The sequence below is a fragment of the Pipistrellus hanaki genome (assembly GCF_964339955.1).
Source record: "Pipistrellus hanaki genome assembly, chromosome: 3".
Taxonomy (NCBI): domain Eukaryota; kingdom Metazoa; phylum Chordata; class Mammalia; order Chiroptera; family Vespertilionidae; genus Pipistrellus; species Pipistrellus hanaki.
In genome coordinates, this window is record NC_140505.1 from 129,526,128 (window position 1) to 129,546,399 (window position 20,272).

The following is a 20,272-nucleotide window of genomic DNA, read 5'->3' on the forward strand; positions in this document are numbered from 1 at the left end:
CCTAATACAACGTCCTACATGAAATCATGTGCTCATTAAGTGGTAGTGGTTTTCTTACTGATGGGAGCTCCTTTAAAAGAATAAACATTTGTCTTTACAGAGCAATGACAATATTGCTTCTTTGGGCAAATAATTGTATGTTAGGCACTATGCAAAGTATTTCACATACATCATCTTAATTCTTATTCTTTTCCTATTAAGTTTACCTACTTCATTTGATAGACAGGAAACAGTCTCAGAGGGGCAAGTCATTTACCAAAGCAGAATCTTAAATCCTCAGGAGAGATGGAATTTGACCCCAGAGTAATTTGCACTACTGTTGAGAGTTAATATTGTTGACTGCACTTGTGAGCACACCTAGCTGCCTCCATTCCCTCTAAAGACTTTTGCTTTGCACCACGCAGTGCTCTGACAAAGCCTGTGCCCAACACCATGTCGGTCATCACCACCCGTGCAGGCTGGAGTCAGGAGCTCAGGGTTAAGGTGTGTGATTTGTAATAGAGCCCAATTTCCAGAACTGAGGTGGGTGTCCTATCAAATACAGCCTCAGCTGAGAAAGACGCTGTGGTCAGACAATCTCCATGGTCATTTCTACAACCTTGACTGGTGTCCTGGTGTTTAGACCTCTGCTTCTGCTCAGGACTATGGCTTCCATCCTCTGTTTGAATCCCAACATCTCCTGGTGACTCACAAGTTTTGATGCTGATTCTCAGGTCATGATGGGTTTGAGTTGCAGCCTGAACCTCTCAATTATGGACTTGGATTTTGAATTCCTCCACCCTCAGTAAGCATCTCTGCCATGTATCCTACCGCGCACCACACCACCTCCATTCTTTATTCCTTTCTTGCTAATAAAGAAACAGACATACCACTCCTAGGGCAAGATCATGGCTATGGGTCCCAGATCCAAACGTAATCCACATAAAAAAAAACATTGCTGAGGAGCTGACTTGCTCCCGAGTTGGTTCTGATAAAAAAATATCTATAAGAGAAGGAGCACAAATCTTTGTATAATGTAATTAAGGCCACTGCTTTGTGGTCAAGAATCGTATTCATTTAACATGTATTCAAGTTAGTTAGTTAGTTAGTTAGTAATTCAAAACTCTAACTAAGCCTGCAAAGATGATGAAAGCGAGGTACTTGCCTAGCTGCAATCATTGTCTTCTGTGGGAGACAGATATGTAAACACATAAATTAAACTTCAATGTGAAGGGTGCACATCAAAGGTATGGACGAAGTGTTACAGAAGCATGGAGAATTTTGCTTCTAACTTTGCCCAGGGAAGCTTGCTAGATGAAGTAGGAAAGTGCATTCTGGGCAAAAGGCACAAAGACCCAGTGTTATGAAAGGGCAGGGTATATTCAAGGAACCATGAAAAGTGCACCTGGGGGATAGATAACAATAATAATAATATCTATGATGATAATAACAGACACATAGTAATTAAGGTATTGTCCTGAACCTTACGCATATTGAATAATTTAACCTTCACCTTACCCCATTAGATAGATACTGGTATTAACCCACTTTTATAGATAAAGAACTGAGGTACAGAGAGATTAAGTAACTTGCCCAAGATCACAGCTAGCAAGGGGCAGAGTCAAGGTTATAACTCTGGCCCTGGAGCATGCTGTTAACCAGTCACATCAGACTGCCTCTGACAGAGTCAGTACGGGGCAGTCCCCCGGAGAGGATGCTGGGATGTTGCTAGGGACCATTATGCTAAGCTCAGGCAATGCAGATTCAACAGGAATGTTTAAACAATGGCATCCTTCTGAGCCAAGAGTGAAATGGAAGGTGATTAGCACAGGAGAGAACTTAGGAGGCTCTAGCAAGAGATGACCTTTCGAATAAAGGGCAGGTTACGACTGAAAGACATTTCTGAGGTGGAAGCAACAGACTTCAGCAACGATTAGCTATGAGTATAAGAGGAGCTGTCCAGAGTGACACCCTCCTTTCTAATCTGGGACTTTGTTGGAGACTGAAGAGAATTCAGGAGGAAGTGAAGAATAAAGGGGAGGAGGCAAAGGATAATGAGTTCCACTTTGAATCTATTGATTTGGGACAGTGGTCAGCAAACTCATTAGTCAACAGAGCCAAATATCAACAGTACAATGACTGAAATTTCTTTTGAGAGCCAAATTTTTTAAACTTAAACTTCTAATGCCATTACTATGTCTCAACAGCCTCTTTTTGTTCTATTCACTGGACCTTTCTTTCTGCTACTGCACAAGTTTTCCTCTTCCTATATTTGAACTTGCCCGGTTCTCTGCATCTAGAGTTTAATAGCTGTTTGTAGCATAGAATAATCTTTTGCACAATTCTTTCATTCACTTATTCTATAAATATTACTGAGGGTGTACTATACACAGACCCCACATAGGCACTTTTCCAAGCTGCATCTCTCTTCTACTCAACAATTCCGCTTTCCTCCCTGAAGCCTCACTAAGTAGTTCTTCCCACTCCTCTCAGTCAGGGCAGGAATCTCCTTTTTTGCTTTCACGATCAGTCAAGAAACATTTGAAAACCTACTTCAGGACATTACAAAGAGAATGAGCTAAAGAGCTTCTCAACAATTCAGAAATTTCCTCTTTTAAGATTAAATATAATGAATAACAAAAGACTCTTCTCAAGGCAGTTTTTAATCTGTTCTAAAAAGTATGGGAATAAAAGATGAGTCCTCTGATACAAAGCAGTCCAAAAGAAATACCCATAAGAAAGCAAATTGAGAATGTAAGGTCATATTTAAAACTTTAAAGTGAAAACTAAGATCTCAATGGCTTTGACAATTATGACCATTAATTTAAGATGGTATTGTCAATCCAGGTATTTTTTAAAAATTTTATTGATTGATTGATTTTAGAGAGAGGAAGGTGAGAAAGAGAGAGAGAGAGAGAGAGAGAGAGAGAGAGAGAGAGAGAGATTGAGAGACAGAGAGAGAGATTGAGAGAGAGATATATCAACTTGTTGTTCCACTTATTTATGCATTCATTGGTTGATTCTTGTATGTGCTCTGACCAGGGATCAAACCTGCAACTTTGGCATCTGTCAAGGCAATTCAGATAGTTTTAAAAGCAAAAGTGTTCCTAAGGAAAACTACATTATATAGAACTTAGTTTCTTAGTACAAAGATCCTGAGGAAATGAAGAAAAACAGCTTTCAAGTGGGTAACAAATTGCCAAAATTTTTCTTGATTTTCAGATCCTGATTCTTCATACAAGATCGCAATTATTTAGAAACTGACATATCTACAGGAACACACCATGCAAACTGGCCCTTCTCGTTAGAATGTCATTCTAGTTTTGCTGTTCTCATTCTAAGAAATACTTGAGAAAGAAAACCATTATAATCTAAGAAAAAAGCTCCAAAGAGGTGATTATTGGACTTGGCACACAGTAAGTGATCAATAGTTGCTGAAGTAGGAAATAAAAATTGACAATTAGTTGTGTAATTTTCAGGTGGTGAGGATCACATCGTCTATTGCCTCCATTTTTATTGCTAAAGTCTACCATTTTCTCTATCTGTTCACTCAAATATAATACAAGGAAAACGCTGACCATTTTATTCTCTTTCCATGGAAAAAGATTCCCCTGCCTCTCAAAAAAGGCTTCATGGAGCAACAGAGTTTGGTTTGGTTAAGAAAGATACTGTTATAATAATCAGACATTGTAATAAGCTACACAGGGAACTTACGGAAACTATATCCCCAGAAACTTCTGAAAATAGTACAAGCAAGCACAGTATAAGATCCTAGGTATGACAGCACTTTCATCAAAAGGAAGGTAGACCAGATAAACTTTTTCAGGTCTTTTTCCAGATCAAGAAAGAACTCAAGTAGACTCTGCATTTGTAAAATGAATTAGTGGTTTCTCTAAAATAAAGCAGATGTCGCTGTAGCCTGGAGCTTGCTGTCTACTGCTGGAATGAAAGTTACATAGGATGTAAAATCAGGCCATAACAATCCAGCAACATTAGGGTGCCCACTGTGCGCCCAGCGCGACCCAGGTGGGCACCCTGAGTTGGACACTGTCAGAGACAGGACATTTGATGGGTTGGATCACAAGGTTGAGATAACGCAAGAATCTCTTGGTCTTCCATTTCTTCCCACCACTCTGGCAACAGCCAAGCCACTACCAAGAAACTACCGTATTGTGTTGACTCCTTCTGTTAGTGGCCGAGAATCTCACTATTTCTTTGGTCTGACTGCTCTTCAGGGGTCATCGCTGTTCAGCCTTGGGTCAGTTCAATTCAACCTTTAAACATCTAGCATCTGTCAGACACTTCACTAATCACAAGAAATCCCAAAAGCACTTCCTCAGAACGCTGCTAACTGCCCCCTGGCTTCTGTGAATGGGCAGGTCAGCCCTCAGTTCTTCACTCCTGCCTGGGAATCGCCCTCGAGTGTGTAAAAGCTGTGGCCGCATCGCCCTTCACCGGTGAGAAACCAAAGCCGCTCTGACGTGGAGTCCGTCCTTGCTGACATCAGACTCGCCATCAGAATATCACCCCAACGAAAGGTGAGAAGCTGCTGCTGTTTTTAGGTTTGGGGAGGAATGAAATCTGTCTAACCTTGTCCTACAAGGCGCCTCTCCCTGGGAGAAGAAGGTATTTCATTCAAAAGCCAATCATTATTCGGTTACACATTTTTAAACTGCTGTGAAAAAATAGAGATGGGAATGAGGGAAGAGTGTTCCTCTGCTCTTTCAGGCTGTTTAAAGTTTCAAGGAATCAGAAGGAATAAGATCTAGCACAGGATGCGGACAAATACTAGTAACAGATAAGCTGCCCCTTGATTTTTTTATAACTAGGCTATGAAAAGGAAGTCCTGGTTTTGTTTTTAAATCACTACCTCTACTATTGATTTTTACAGCAAACACAGCAAATAAACCTTCCCTTTCATTCTAGGACAGTCAACACGGCAGCATTTCTTCCCAGGCCAGGCGTGAGTGAGTCGCAGAAGGGCGCGTCCGTGGCCGTGAACTCCGTGCGGGAATCTCTTACCTTCGAAAAACTGCTGCAGGGCCTCGCTCTCGCCCTCCACCTCCATGGTGCTGCGGGGTGCTTCCTCCCGGACGGGGCTGTCCGGAGGTGAAGCCCCGCTGTCCCCACCAGTCCCCGGCTAGGAGTGCTCTCGGAAAGTCTTCATTTTCTTTTTGTTGGAGTGAAGTGTGTCTTCAGCATCTCTTGTGCCCAGAGACCCAGGGAGATGGTGAAGTCATCAAAATGATTATAAAACCAGAAGGACATTCAACCACGCAGGGAAAGCAATGTCCGGAGCGGGACGTGGTAGCCAGTCCATGGATCTTCCTGCGGGGAGGCGCTTCTCCTCTGCCTCTCGCCTTCGTTTTAAGGACCTTTGTCCTCAGGGACACACGTCGTTACATAAGTGGGCAATAAAGGCAGCCTTATCTCCTGCCCATCCTGTTGCACCAATGTGCCTGTATCACCCCCTCTATCTACCTGATTGGTTTCGACAAGGCCAAGCAAAGATACAGGGTAGGTTTTTCCGCCTAGAAAAAGGGGCCAATCAGGTAATCATTTTGACAGAGACCCAGAAGAGCAGGCCTGTAACAACAAAAAATTGGGATTTGTTTAATATTTTTAAATTAACTCACAGCTAAAACTTATGTTGCTTGATACACATGTAGTTTATATCCCTCAGAGTTTATTCTCTCTGAAAAGTTTAAACCATCAAGTAAAAGAAGTCCCTCTTATGAGCAATAAAACTGCATTTCTGATTTGATAATTTTTACAAACAAGTTTATGTTGCATTACCAGTTGGTTTCACTCTTAAACATAAAGCCAGACCCAAATAAATGTTTGATTTTCACAGCTTAACTATTCATTTGTTTAATGATATCCTAAAAATACAATTAGCAAATTAAAACAGTTCTCTCAGCCAGCCCCCTTTCTTTTTTCTTTTTCCAAAACTTTTTATTTTGAAAAAGTTTTTAACCTATAGAAAACTGAAAGAATAGTTCCATGAAATGACGAATACTCTTCATCTATTATAGATTTACTATTTACTAGTATTTTCTCACTCTTGCATTTTCTTTCTGGATATATCAACCTGTTGGCTGAGCCGTTTGAAAATAAGTTGCTGACATCTTGGCATTTCACTCAGAAATAATTCTGTATATAAATCTCCTCACAAATAAGGACATCCTCCCACATAGTCACAATATAATGATTATCATACCCAAAACTGCAACATTAATTTAATATTGATAGTTTATATATAATTTCCACCACTTTCCAAAAATATCTTATTCTTTTATGATTTTTTTATTTTGCTTTATTTTTGTTATTGTTGTTCATACTCACCCAAGGATATTTTTCCCATTGATTTTTTTTTTAGAGAGTGGAAGGGAGAGAAGGAGAGAGAGAGAGAGAGAAAGAGAGAGAGAGAGAGAGAGAGAGAGAGAGAGAGAGAGAGAGAGGGAGGGAGAGAGAGAAATATCAATGTGAAAGAGACACAACCCAGGTACATGTCCTTGACTGGGAATCCAACCCAAAATCCTTAGGTGTGCAGGACAATGCTCTATCTACTGAGCCATATCAGCCAGGGCTGATTTTTCTTTTTCTTCTTTTTTTTTTCTGATTAAAGATCCAATTAATGTTCATGTAATGTCTCTGGTTCTATATTTTTAAAAATATAGAACACTCTTCTTGTCATTTTGGTTGGTTAGTTGGCTTTTTATAATAACGCCCCTTTTTTTACAGTCCAAGTCCATTGTCTGATAGAATGTTCCACATTCTGAATATCTCTGGTTGTTTCGTTATTATTAGGATTAGTATAGGTAATTTAGTATACTTCTTAATAAGTATTTTTTAAACTTCATACCCATAAATTGTTCCTTTAAAATGAGCAAACTAATTTTGTGTGGGGGTGGGGGGCAAAGAGAGGCTCAGAATTCTACTTTGAAGGTCACATTGAGTCCCAGATCTTTAAGGACAAGCCATCAAGTTGTTTGAAGAAATGAATTTTCTACGTGTTCCAATTAAACTTGAACTGAACTCTCTGCTGGGCACAGGAAATAAAAAGGTGAGCGAATAACAGTCCCTGCCCACCATGGGCTCAAACCCAGGGCGTGAGAAGAACACCAGCAACGCCGCTGAAGGCGGCCTCTGATAAGGGCTGGGGAGAGCACCCAAGAGAACAGAGGAAGGCACGGTTCGCTCATCCACATGTATGTGTGAGCGCTGTTGCAGGTGTTGGAGATAAGTGCCGTAGAGTGAACACAAGTGAATGACCACTGGAGTCCAGATCGAATTAAAATTTAGGGAGCCTTTATTAGCCGGCCGGCGACTGCTCTGCCTTTCTCCACACAGGCGTCCAGAGAGCAGCCCTGACCATTTGTGCAGGACCACTTTTAAGCATATTAATCACATCCTGTTTTTGCAGAACAAGTAACCCAAGACAAAACAGTTTTTCCCAAGCAACGTCGGAGGATTATCCTGTTCTTTAGAAAGCTGACAGTTTTCTATAAAAGAAGGCCTATATGCTGGAAAGGGGCCATGAGACCATATCTCAAGGCCTGGCCTGATGTCAGCACTGACAACTCTATCTGGGGCATATTCCACAGCCTCAGTAGTGCTCAAAAATTCCCACCCTCCAACAATAAACAATGATCAAGACAATAAGGTCCCGGTTCTCATGGAGCCCTCAGTCTAGTGAGACATGGACAAAAAGACACATGCCACTGGATAAGAGTTCTATATATACTTAAATGGGGAAATGGGTTAGAGAGGGTGGTCCAGAGGGACATGCTTAGGAGGTGACATTTTATAGCTGAGCTCTGATCACACTCACCTGGGAGGATCTGGAAAGGTGTCACAGAGAGCTGGGATGTGAGGAGACAAACACAGATGGGTCTTTGAACACCTGAGCAATGGCTTGGAAGGGAGAGAGCCCAGGTGCAGAGACTGGTATGATAGTGCGTGCTTGGTCCGGTGAGAGAGAAGATGGGGAATAGGCTACGAAGGGTTTGAGTAGGTATTGGATGTTAAGCTAAATCTAAATTTGATTCTATGCATATTCATTGTAAGTATATCTAAGTATATGATTTCTATTTGGGTAGTTGTGGTGCATGATATCATTACATCTAACTCAGAGAGATAGCTGTGTTCGAACGTGTTGGTTAGGGCGGTGACTACAGTTAGACCAGTTCAGAAGCATCTGCAAGAATCCGGGTAGGTAGTCATAGCGTCCGAAGATGATATAGAACCAAGAAGAATTGGCTCCTGGTTTGACATGGGGAGCCGGGAAGAAGTCAAATGTTATTTTGAAAAGGATTTCTAAGCCTTTAGCTGCAATATGAATGAATATAAAGCATGTCGCCTCCGGCTAAATCCAGACTCAGAAGCTCCCAGCCAAGTTTTCTGGAGGCCAGGGAGCAAGCATCACACTCTATCTCTGCCAAAAAGATGGTTTGGGATCCTATTCAACAGTTCGCCCAGGCACTTCACACTCTCAGCAGCAGGGAATGAGTGACAGGAAGCATCTCAGAGAAAGAAACTAGAATCCAGAATCCAGGAAATGAGCTGAGAAGCAAAGCTTAGAATTGGGAGTCCCAAGCTCCAACAGTTACAGGGGCCGGCAGGTAAATGAGTAGAATGGGTCAAAATAAGAGAAACCAACCACGCAAGCATGTTGATCACTGACGGCTGACCCTGGGTCCTGGTGTCAGGGAGACAGTCAAGGGTGGTGGGCATAGAGCAAGCTGGAGTACAGCCCTGATACAGGGTGGAGCCCCCAGCAGAGGGAGCCACTAAACTTCCTCCAACAATGTGGGCTCCGTGTTGTCAAAACCGCCAATTTTTAAAGAGAAGATGGAAATGCAGATTTTAATTTTAAATTAAGTTACAACTAATTTGTTTAAAAGAAAAACAAACAGAAAAGCAAACGCAAACCTTATCAAGGTGAAATAGCATACATGTGAACGCACAGTTCAGCCTGCAGGCTAAGTCACAAGGTCTAGGTTATAATAACCAACAGGGCTTGAGGGAAATCAAGAGAATTCACAAGGAAGTTGTTGGACAAATATTAATGAATTAATATTTATGAATATTAATGAATCCAGAACACACAGGTGAGAGCACAATCCAGTTGGCGGCATTTCATTTTGGATTTAAGTGGAAATTTCTCCCTCTCAGACAACTAACACTCCCCATCTTTCCTAGATGAGAGACTTCTAACATTTTCTGATTCTATTGGGCAGACTCGGTGGCAATCCATTCTCTTTAAATAGTTGAATATCTAATGCATATTCCTTTTTTTATTATTATTATTATCACTGATTTTTCAGAGAGAGAGGAAGGGAGCAAGAGAAACATCGATGTGAGAGTGAAACATCGATTGGCTACCTCCTGCATGCCCCTCACTGAGGATTGAGCCTGCAACCTGAGGAAATGAACCAGCAACCTTTCCATGCATGGGGTGACGCCCAACCAACTGAGCCACACTGGCCAGAGCTAATGTATACTCTTGGCTATCTAATGTAGCCATGGTTTGGATTTGGTTTGGTATTGAATTTCCTGGAGAACTCCAATAGGTAAACAGATAAAAACTGAGCTGCTGTGGTTAAACCAGGGATGGGGTTAAAGCTGGGGATGTAAGGGAAACCTTGTCTCCCTTGCGACTGTTCCTGAGGCTGCAGGCCCAGGATTTTAGTGCTCAGACCTCAGGTATGTGAACTTGTACTTCCTTGAGAGGAGCTTTAGGAAAGCTCACACATACAAGATTCAAATACATGTGGATGAATGAGGAGGACATCTCTGTTTCTAGAAGCTCTACAAAAAAAAAAAAAAAAAAAAAAAAAAAAAAAAAAAAATTACAGAAGTTCCTGGGTCTTTATTTGTCTACATATCAAAAACAGGAAACTTGGTTGTCTATTGAGATTGTAATTGCACTGTATTCCATGGGGGAAAAAAAAAGAAAAATTTTTTTTAGCATAAAAGTTAAACACAAATTCATACTGCTTTGAACGTTCTTTATTTTAAACATTGTGTCTTATAGGAAAAAAATATTTACCTGGGGAAAAACACAACAAAGAAGATCTTTTAAAATTTTTTCTGAATAAGAGCAGACCTGTTTTAGACTCTTTGGAAGCACAAAACAAAAACTCACAGGATTTACACAGTGGGGTGGTATGTGGATGGCTGCAAGTTCTTTCAAGGACCAAGGCCTAATGCTCAGAAACCAAATTCTTTGTTCTTTCAGTGCAGAAGGTAGATGCTCAGTCAAAGGCTATAGTTGTCTTAGAGCTGAGAGACCACAAGGACACCTGGCTTGGCCTTCACTGAGGCCAGGGAGGAGCAGCAACCTCCTAGTTTTAGGGGATCTGCTCAGGAGTCCACTGAGGGCTCCTGATCCAGAGTTCTCTCCATTAGGCCAGGCTTTCTCTTCACCTCAACTGTTTATAGAAATTTATCAAAAAGTCTTTTTCTCCTTTTTAGAATTGGTAATCTGAGAAGTTAAATTCTGTCCAGAAATATTATTCTGAACCCAAATTAATCAGCACACTCATTCGCCCTCCTCTGCCTTGCCATCCTGCTAGCTCCTCTGTGGTAGTCCTCTCAACCCTTTTCTTTTCCATAGTAACTCAGGGTTCAAGGCTTTACTTGTCTGACCCACACACCCCAAAGCTCCCTCCGGATCCAAAACTGATCTCTGAATTTACACTTGTAAATGATCTGATCTGATCATTGAATTTACACTTGTAAATGTCATAGATACCTAACATCTCCACTTTGGTACTTGATGGGCATCTCAAACAATGTGTTGACCACCAAATTCTTGTCTCTATTCCACACATATGTAATTTGCCCCTATCCCAGATTTTCCCATCTCAATAAATTGCTCAAGCAATAGCTCAGGCCAAAAGCCTAGGATTCAGATCTGATTTCTCTCCTTTCCTCTCTTCCAAATCCATGTAATCATCAGGTCCTGTAATCACGTTTACTTTGTGGTTCGGTACACAAGTGCATGTAATTGGACGAATCATAATTCTTGATTCATAACATACCATTAATGGCTTGTTCATGATTCTCTTAATTCATCTATTCATGTATTTACTTTTTGAAAATATGTTTTTATTAATTTCAGAAGAAGGGAAAGGAAGAGATAGAAATATAAAGGATGAGAGAGAATCATTGATTGGCTGCCACCTACTGGGCATATGCCCTGACCAGGAGTCGAACTGTGACCTCTTGGTTCATGGATCAATGCTCAACCACTGAGCCACACTGTGTATTTACCTTTTTTTGTTGTTAATCCTCACCTGAGGATATTTTTTTCATTGATTTTTTATAGAGAGTGGAAGGGACGGGGAAAGAAACATCAATGTGAGAGAAACACATCGATTGGATGCCTTCTACACACCCCTGACCAGGGCCAAGGATGGAGCCTACATCCCAAGTATGTGCCCTTGACTGGAATCCAATCTGCAACCCTTCAGCCTGTGGGCTGACGCTCTAACTACAGAGCCAACCAGCTAGGGCCATGTACTTACTTTTAACAACCAATTAGCCCATCATCCAACTGAGGTGGGAGAGAACGGTAACAATGACTTACTCTTATATTTGTTCCTCCCAGTTCTTTTCTTTTACCGCCCTCACACCCAAAGTAACACTATCCTAAACTTTGTGTTTGTCACTACCTTGTTCTTTTAAGTTTTGTCTCATATATATGCATGCCTAAGTAATTGTTCTGTTTGATTTTGTGCTTTATGAGAAAAGTATTGTCATATGTAGTCTTCTGAGTTTGCTTGTTCACTCAATCTGTTACTGTCCTGCATGCATGTAGCCAATGTTTCATTTTGTCTGCCCAAACAGAGCCAATTTTATATTTTCCCTTTGTCAGACCCATTTACTAGTAATTAATAGTTCACTGATCTACCATGCCATGAATCTACAGAACACTGATCTACCAGACCCACACATACATGTAAATTTTATGGTGATGTACATGTATGTGTGAATCATTTGGGAGCTCTCTATTCTGCTCTATTGGCCATTTGGTCAGTTTCTGCACTGATGTCACACTCTCTTCAATACTTTAGCCTCATCAGTCCTTCTGGTAAGATAAGTTCTCCCTCTCTTTTCTTCAGAAGTCCCCCCTGATCATTCTTCATCCTTTACTCCAGCACACGAACATTTCAAATCAGTGTGTCAACTCCCGGAGAAATGTTGAAATTTAGTTTGAAGATACATTAAATCTATATATCAATTTGGGAGAGAATTGACTTTTTTTTATTGTCTTCCTACTCATTAATATAGAAACACTCTAGTCTTCTTTAATGCCTTTTAGTAAAAATTTACAACTTTCTGTATACAGATCTGGCACCTATTTGGTCAGTCTTGTTGCTACACATATTAGAACTGTTTTGTAATTGATATTTTCTTTAATTGTTTCTCATTGTTTGTGGCTGGAGTATACAGATACAATCCACAATTATATATTATTATTGACTTAACTCTCTGTGACTATTTTGTTAACTAATAATGTGTACTTTTTGTTGTTGTTCTTAATTTCTACACTAGGAAATTTTTTCCATTGGTTTTTTAGAGAGGAGGGAAGGAGGGGGAAGAGACAGAAGAGAGAAACATGATGCAAGAGCAATACATCGACTGGTTGCCTCCTGCATGCACCCTGACGTGGGCCCAGGAACGAGCATGCAACTCTTCAGTCTGCAGGCTGAAGCTGTAATCATTGAGCAAATCAGCTAGGGTCCAATTTGTACTTCTTAATCCCTTAACCTTTTCATTCTCCTGGATGTCTTTTTTTCTCTATATTTTCTTTTAAATATTTTCATGTCCTTCTGCTTTGTCTATAAGTATATCTTAACCAATTTAACTATCTTTTTCACTGGCGAGTTTATCTCACCATCTTAGAGCATATTTTTAAAACTGTTTTTAAACAGCTTTGAGATGTAATTCGCATGCCATATAGATCACCCCTTTTAGCTGTACAATCCAGTAGTTAAATCTTTTCATTTCCACATCAACTTTTCCTTTTTCTCTCTTTTTTCATTGATATCCATCTTCTTCTAACAAGACAAGAACTTTGTCTTCATGCTTTCTGGTTCCTTGCACTCCCATGTGTTGAAATTAGAAAGAATTTTAGTTCTAGATTGCTACTGATATACTTTATTTTCTTTAGTCGTACTTTTAAAAAAAAAAATTGGTTTGAGATAGGGGAGGGAGAGAGAGGGGGAGGGAGAGAAGGAGGAAGGGAGGGAGGGAGGGAGGGAGGGAAGGAGAAAAAGAGGAAGAGAAGAAGAGAGGGAGGAAGGGAGGGAGGGAGGGAGGGAGGGAGGGAGGGAGGGAGGGAGGGAGGGAGACATTACATCTATTGGTTGCCTCCTGCATACACCTCAACTGCGCATTGAACCTGAAACCTAGGTATGTGCCCTGACCAGGAATCAAACCCACCACCTTTTAGTGTACACTGTACAGGATGACACTCCAACTAATCAAGCCACCCAGCAGGGATTCCTACTTTTTATTTATACTTTTTAAAGTTATCAACAAACTTTCTCTAAATATCTGATCACTTTTCTTCCTAGATCTCTCGTAGCATCTCCTGGATTGATTTCTCTTTATATTTAAGTGATTTCTCCAAAGGTGTTTTTTAATTTCCATCTTTGTGTGGAAAATCTTCTAAAGCTCTGAAACTCTGAGAACATTTTTATTATGCCCTTACATTAGAATACCTATTTATCAGGACATAAAATTCTAGATTCAAAGTTCTTTTCATGTTCACTTTCAGAGTCTTGAGCTGGCATGGTAACTATTGCTTCTTCTATATCATTCTCAAATGTCCTTTTGTCTGTGGACTCCAGTCCATCCTGGTGACCAAGACTTCTACAGCGTAAAGTTGACTAAGACTTTGAGACAGGACTGAATACCAGCTCTCATACAGTGCTGCTGTGAATATAAGTTGATTCAAATTTTCTAGAGGGAAATTGGGCAATACAGATAAAATATTTTAAAATATTCATATACCTTGCTAGACCCAACACTTTTACTTCTAGGCATCTACAAGAAGGAAATTAACCCAACAACATACTCATCACAGCATTTTGATATAAAAAAATTAAATAATCTAATCTACAAACACAATTAAATTATACTAACATCCTATAATCAAAACCTTAACATGGTTAAATGTGTAGAAAAATACTTAAAATTTTAAAGTAAGAAAGTCTACTACTAGTTTCAGAACTATGTATATATAGGTAAGAAATATTTGAAAGCTGAAATTATTCTTCAAAAATATTAGCAGTATCTTTCTCTAGATGAGATTGATTTGTCATTTCTTCTTTTTGCTTTTCTATACTTACTATATGTCTACCCTGAAACACTTTCCTTTTATAATTTTAATAAATAATTTCTCCATATGATGTCAGTATTACAGTTTGAAACTTAGAGATCAAGTGATTCTATGACTAATGTATACTCTGCATAGATACAGTATATACTCTATAACCCACACTCCCTTTCAAAGCCCCTGGTGCTACACACATCAAACTCCTTATTTATCTTTCTATCCTTTCAACAACTACTCTGTTTCCCCAAAAATAAGACAGTGTCTTATATTAATTTTTGCTCCCAAAGATGCGCTAGGTCTTATTTTCAGGGGATGTCTTATTTTTCCATGAAGAAGAATACGGTACACATTTATTGTTAAATGAAAATAAAGGAAATTTATTACCTGTATACGGTACGGTAGTACGGTAGTTGTCAACACAAACCAGACAAACTGTGAATCCTACAGTATCAAGAATTTACTCATTTATTCAATGACAATCATGTCATCATCATCTTCTGGAACATCATCATAACAATCCAATTTCTGAATTTCCTGGTGAATTTCTTGTGACTCCATTTCTTTCAGAATCAGTGGACCAAATCTCTCATGTTTAGCAATAGCTCTGTCTTTAAATGAGTACTTCTTGTCAAGGTAGCCTGCTTGCAGTGCATTTGCAATGCAACTGTCAGTGACTTTCTCCCATGAATTCTTCACCCAAGTCACAACTTCTTGCAGTTTAAGTTTCACAAAGTTTCCATGCTGATTTCTCTTCATTCTATTTTCAATGTAGTCATTAATTTCCATGTGCAAATTGTCTTTGAATGGCTTGTTTATTGCAATATCAAGAATCTAGAGATAGGCCGTCATTCCTGCAGGAATCATTATCTTATCTATTTCTCTTCGTGAAGAAATGTCTTCATGTCTTTAGCGTGGTGAGTGCTGGCTGCATCCCAGACTAGCAGACCTCTTTGGCTCCCTCGCATAAAAAGCGGCAGCATTAAATTGACCCACTTCCTTATACCTGCTTGTGTGGCCCAGGCTTTTTCAGTTTCGAGAATAAAAACGCCCAAAACACGTTCAATCTTTTCCTTCTTGCCCTTAGAAATGATTATAGGTGGGGTTTTAGTGCCATCCAGACGAATTGCCAAAAAACAGGAAACACGTGCACTTTTGTAAGCAGTGGAAGGAATGTACATCAAGGAGGCATCCTGCTGTTCAATTGTTGTTTGAGATGATTGGCCCATAAACACTGCAGTTTCATCCATAGCAATCATGTTGGAAAGACTGTATTTAGAGAAGTCAGCATCATCAATAAAGAACTTGAATGCAAGTGCTCACTTAATAACTTGAGTATCTTCCAACCTAAACAATGTTGTACATCTTCTTAAAGACAGTTCACTTTGCTGAAGGAAATTATCCAGCCAGTGTTATGATGCTTTGAAGTCTTCGGGGGCTATATCAAACTGTGGTGCCATTGCAAGGACAAATTCTTGAATCTGAGCCCTAATCACAACCAAAGCCTTTGCTCTCCTGTCAACAATCCATTCACAGATCAGGTCTTCCAGCTCGGGAAAATAATGGTTGCTACTTGATCCACACTTGTGCTTTTTAGCATTTCCTTTGTCCACTTGTTCAATGAGGTTACCATACTCTGCTTGCCATTTTCAGACCAATCGGATACTCAACATCTTCTCTTTGCAGAAAGCAGTAAGATTTTGGCCCCAAGAGTCTTCCATGATTCCTTTCTTGTACTCCACGGAGTAGCTTTTTCTTTTTGCACTCATTTCTAGGGGTAAAAAAAAGGAATTGGGGTATCAAGATGGGGGGAGGGAGGTCACTTAAAATGACACAGGAGGGATCAGAGGGAGGAATCAAAATGGCACAGGAGAATCAGAGGAGGGATTACCATTTTAGTAATCCCTTTTGATCCTCATGTGTCATTTTGATTGCCCCCTCTGATCCTCCTGTGTCATTTTAAGTGATTCCTCTCCCCCCATCCCTGTGCCACTGAACACCTTCACAGACATTCCCCTAACCCTTTATCAGACATTTACTCCCTGGGGCCTGCCTGGGGACTGTCACTGGGCTTGCTGGGGCCTGGATCTGTGCTGGAGCAGGGTCTGCCACTGACTGAGAACCTTCAGTCATCATGAGGGCGGCCTCAAGCATCAGGTAGTGTCACCAGAGACAGACCAGCACTCACCACCTTCGTTGCATCCCGTCTGCTCTAATCCTCCTGTTCTTCTACACGTGTCTGTGAAAGTCTCCTCCTCTCTCCCACCCCGCGCTCATCGCTCACTCTGACCTCCGCTCCACCTCCATACAGCAGTGATGTCTGGACTCCGCGTAACGTCACTGGTTGCTAGACACCGGTCGGGGTGGCCCTAGTGACCAGTTTACGGTAAATTAATTTTCATTCTGAGACAGAGCCTGGTGGGGCCTTATTTTCAGGGGGATGCCTTATATTTCACTCAGAAGGAAACCTATAAGTAGGTCTTATTTTCAGAGGATGTTTTATTTTCGGGGAAACATGGTATTACCGTGCTCAACATACACAAAGTAGAAATATATTACATCAAGATGTTCAAGAATGCATTTCTGGGATAAAAATGTGACTGTCCTCTATTATATTAACTAGAGGTCCAGTGCCCAAAATTCATGCACTCATTGGGAGGTAGGAGGCGTCCCTCAGACTGGCCTGTACCCTCTCGCAGTCCGGGAGCCCTTAAGGCAGTGGTTCTAACCTTTCAATGCCACGACCCTTTAATACAGTTCCTCATGTTGTGGTGACCCCCAACCATAAAATTATTTTTGTTGCTACTTCATAACTATAATTTTACTAATGTTAAGAATAGTAATGTAAGTATCTGTATTTTCTGATGATCTTAGGCGACCTTGCTAGCGGTTTTCAACCTGTGGGTTGCAACTTTCCTTTTATAAATAATTTTAATAAATAATTTCTCCATATGATGTCAGTTTTAGTTTGGAACTTAGAGACCCACAGGTTGAGAACCACTGCTGTAGAGCCTAAGACCATCGGAAAACACATATATTTACATTACGATTCATAACAGTAGCAAAATTATAGTTATGAAGTAGCAATGAAAATAATTTTATGGTTGGAGGTCACCACAACATGAGGAACTGTATTAAAGGGTAGCGGCATTAGAAAGGTTGAGAACCACTACCTTAGGAGATATCCAACTAAGCCAGAAGTCAGACATCCTTAGCACTGCCACAACGGCAGGAGAGACTCTCACCACCACCACTGTACTTGCCAGCCATCAGCCTGACTTCTGGCTGAGCAGTGCTTCCCTGTGGGAGTGCACTGACTATCAGGGATCAGCTCCTGCATTCAGCATCTGCCCCCTGGTGGTCAGTGCACATCATACCCACTGGTTGTTCCGTTGTCTCTCTGTTATCCCCTTAGGGGTCCTGGATTGCAAGAGGGTGCAGGTCAGGCCGAGGAACCCCACTGGTGCATGATCGGGGCTGGGGAGGAATGCGGGAGGTTGGCCAACTGGGGAGAAACTGCAGAAAGGCTCCAGGGTGTTTCCGGCTCATCTAACTCAGTCCCAATCAGCTGGACCCCAGCAGCAAGCTAACCTACCAGTTGGAGCATCATAGGACTGGTCGACCAGTCTACTGTCTTTCCCCTGGTGGTCAGTGCACATCACAGCAAGCAGTTGAGCAGCCTTAACGTATCATTAGCATATTACACTTTGATTGGTTGAACGACCGACCAGACACTTAGTATAGTAGGCTTTTATTATATAAGATTAATACGTTAAGCACCATGTTAATCACTGGTGACTGATACTATACGTTCAGTCCAGAAGACAAAACAGGCTAGGCACTTAACGTGTTAATCACCACAATAAAGGAATTCTTTAAATTACAAAGTACAGAATGAATAAAACAGTGACTTTCAAACAGAAGTCTCTTTAAATAAAATATTTTTTTGAATCCCAATATGTAAAAATAGAGTCATCTTAGTAAAGACAGAAGCTAATCCTGTCCACTCAGCCCTCTTCTTTGCTTCCCACAGATTGCTGGAAGTTTGAAAATTATAATTCAATCCACTCAACTGGCCCCACGTGCTGTGTCAGAGCTAGAAGAGAAAACAAAAACACATTTGATCTAGTATTTATTTATTTAGGTTTTTTTTTGGTGACTATAAATTACAATCACTAGGACACTTGTAATTCATTATAGTGTGTTCAACTAAAGAACGAGCAAACATAGCACAGGCCGGTTTAAAAGAAATCACAGTACTTCTTGGTGTAATTTGAAAAGGGGGGAAAGTCCTGGGCCCACACCGGGGAATAAATATCACGTAACCATGGAAATGTTCAGCCATTTTCCAGGCGTCAGGGAGGTTCGTGCATGGTCCCAGGCAGAGGATCAGAGCTCCTCTTTGAAATATCCCAGCTTTGCCAGTGACATCTCTTTTCTCAACTGCATAACCTCCCAAAACATGTGGTCAACTATACAAACAAAAGAGAGAGACATAAATTATAAAATACCATCTTAATTATTTTTAATTTGTTTCAATGAAAATTTAAGATTAACTCAAATGCCAGTTGGCATGTCCTAATGACATACCTAATTGCCTAGACATTCCATCACTGTTTCACACTAACTTCTTCACATACTTGTGAGCATCCCAATTTTATTAATAAATAAGCAGTACTCACCAGTTTATTATCACTTTTTATTAAATATATCAGTGACTGTCACACTTTAGCCCAACAGAAGGTATGCATTTCACTGTCCTGAATAAATGGCAATGCTGTTGCCTTCATAAGTAATTACACTCAGTGCTCAGTTATGCAAGAGTTATCTAACTTCTAGATCTTCTTATTCTAGTTTGCTACATCTTGGTCATTTCACTTTTCATTAATACTAACAGAGAGTGAAAAAGAAAACAAGAGACAGTCCAGAGAATTCAGTAACATTCTTTGTGACTAATAGGGAAAAATTTTATATATGGCTCAAATTAGAAATAAAAACAAATGTAGAGGATGATCTATAAATTTCCATTAGCTCTACTTGTGTGAGCCCCTCTGTAAGTAGAAAAAAAGATGGCTCTATATTTCAGACTATAAAATCTGACAAATGATCAGATTAGACTGATTTAGAGCAGTGGTTCTCAACCAGGGGAGATTTAGTCTCCAGGGGTTCATTTGGCAATGTCTGGAGACACTTTTCATTGATGATGTCTAGTGAGCCAAGCCGAGGGACACTGTTAAAACATCCTACAATGTACAAGATCATCTCCCACAAGGACTTACCCAGTTCAAAATGTTAACAGTGCAAGGGCTGAGAAACGCTGCTTTCGCTTTAACTGCTCTAAATTCTTTCTGGCACAGGCACAGATAACAAACAGATTTTCACATTAATATTTATTTACTACAAACCCACACAGTATATGATGTGCATCCAATACTGTCAAGTAGAAGAGTGATGGGAACCAGAGAAGAAACTACTTTTATCACCATCACTCATGATTCTATTTACATAAAGTAAATTATCTTTCAGCCTTCCCTACAAAAACATTTCTCATTTTAACAAGGAGAAAAAATATGCTTGACACCTGAACATAACATAAATCCTCTGTTCTCCAGCTTAAGTCATATTATCTACCAAAGGGATTCAAAAAGACTTCAATTTTATTTAAGTCATAAAAAGTATTGCACAGCTTAAAGACTATGCTACACAGCCTTTTGAAATTTAACAGACAGGTTTCCACCTTTATTCTTTTAGGCATTAAAATCTAATTATATGGGATTCTAACTAAATATGACTGTTTGAGTATACCAGAGCTTGAGAAATGCTAAACTACTTTATTATGGGCATGACTAATTTTTCCAGAGAATTAAGATTCACTGGTTTACCTAATAAAAATAGAAGGATTCTTATTAGTTTTCAAGTGTAAAAATATTTTCAGTGTCTAAA

At 40.1% G+C, this 20,272-nt stretch overlaps 2 protein-coding genes across 3 annotated transcripts in view; both read right to left on the reverse strand.

Annotated features, from left to right (window-relative positions):
• Positions 1 to 6,335, reverse strand: part of MYRFL (myelin regulatory factor like) — a 103,731-nt gene extending 97,396 nt beyond the window's left edge. The window contains exon 1 of the mRNA XM_084878931.1: positions 5,002 to 6,335. Within this exon, the coding sequence (XP_084735057.1) occupies positions 5,002 to 5,047 (46 nt within the window). The 5' untranslated portion in view covers positions 5,048 to 6,335. The remainder of the gene's footprint in view (positions 1 to 5,001) is intronic.
• Positions 6,336 to 18,448: 12,113 nt separating this feature from the next.
• RAB3IP (RAB3A interacting protein) overlaps positions 18,449 to 20,272 on the reverse strand; it is a 50,212-nt gene continuing 48,388 nt past the window's right edge. For both annotated transcript variants that reach the window (XM_084878916.1, XM_084878917.1), the window contains one exon: positions 18,449 to 18,801. In XM_084878916.1, the coding sequence (XP_084735042.1) occupies positions 18,719 to 18,801 (83 nt within the window). In that variant the 3' untranslated portion in view covers positions 18,449 to 18,718. The remainder of the gene's footprint in view (positions 18,802 to 20,272) is intronic.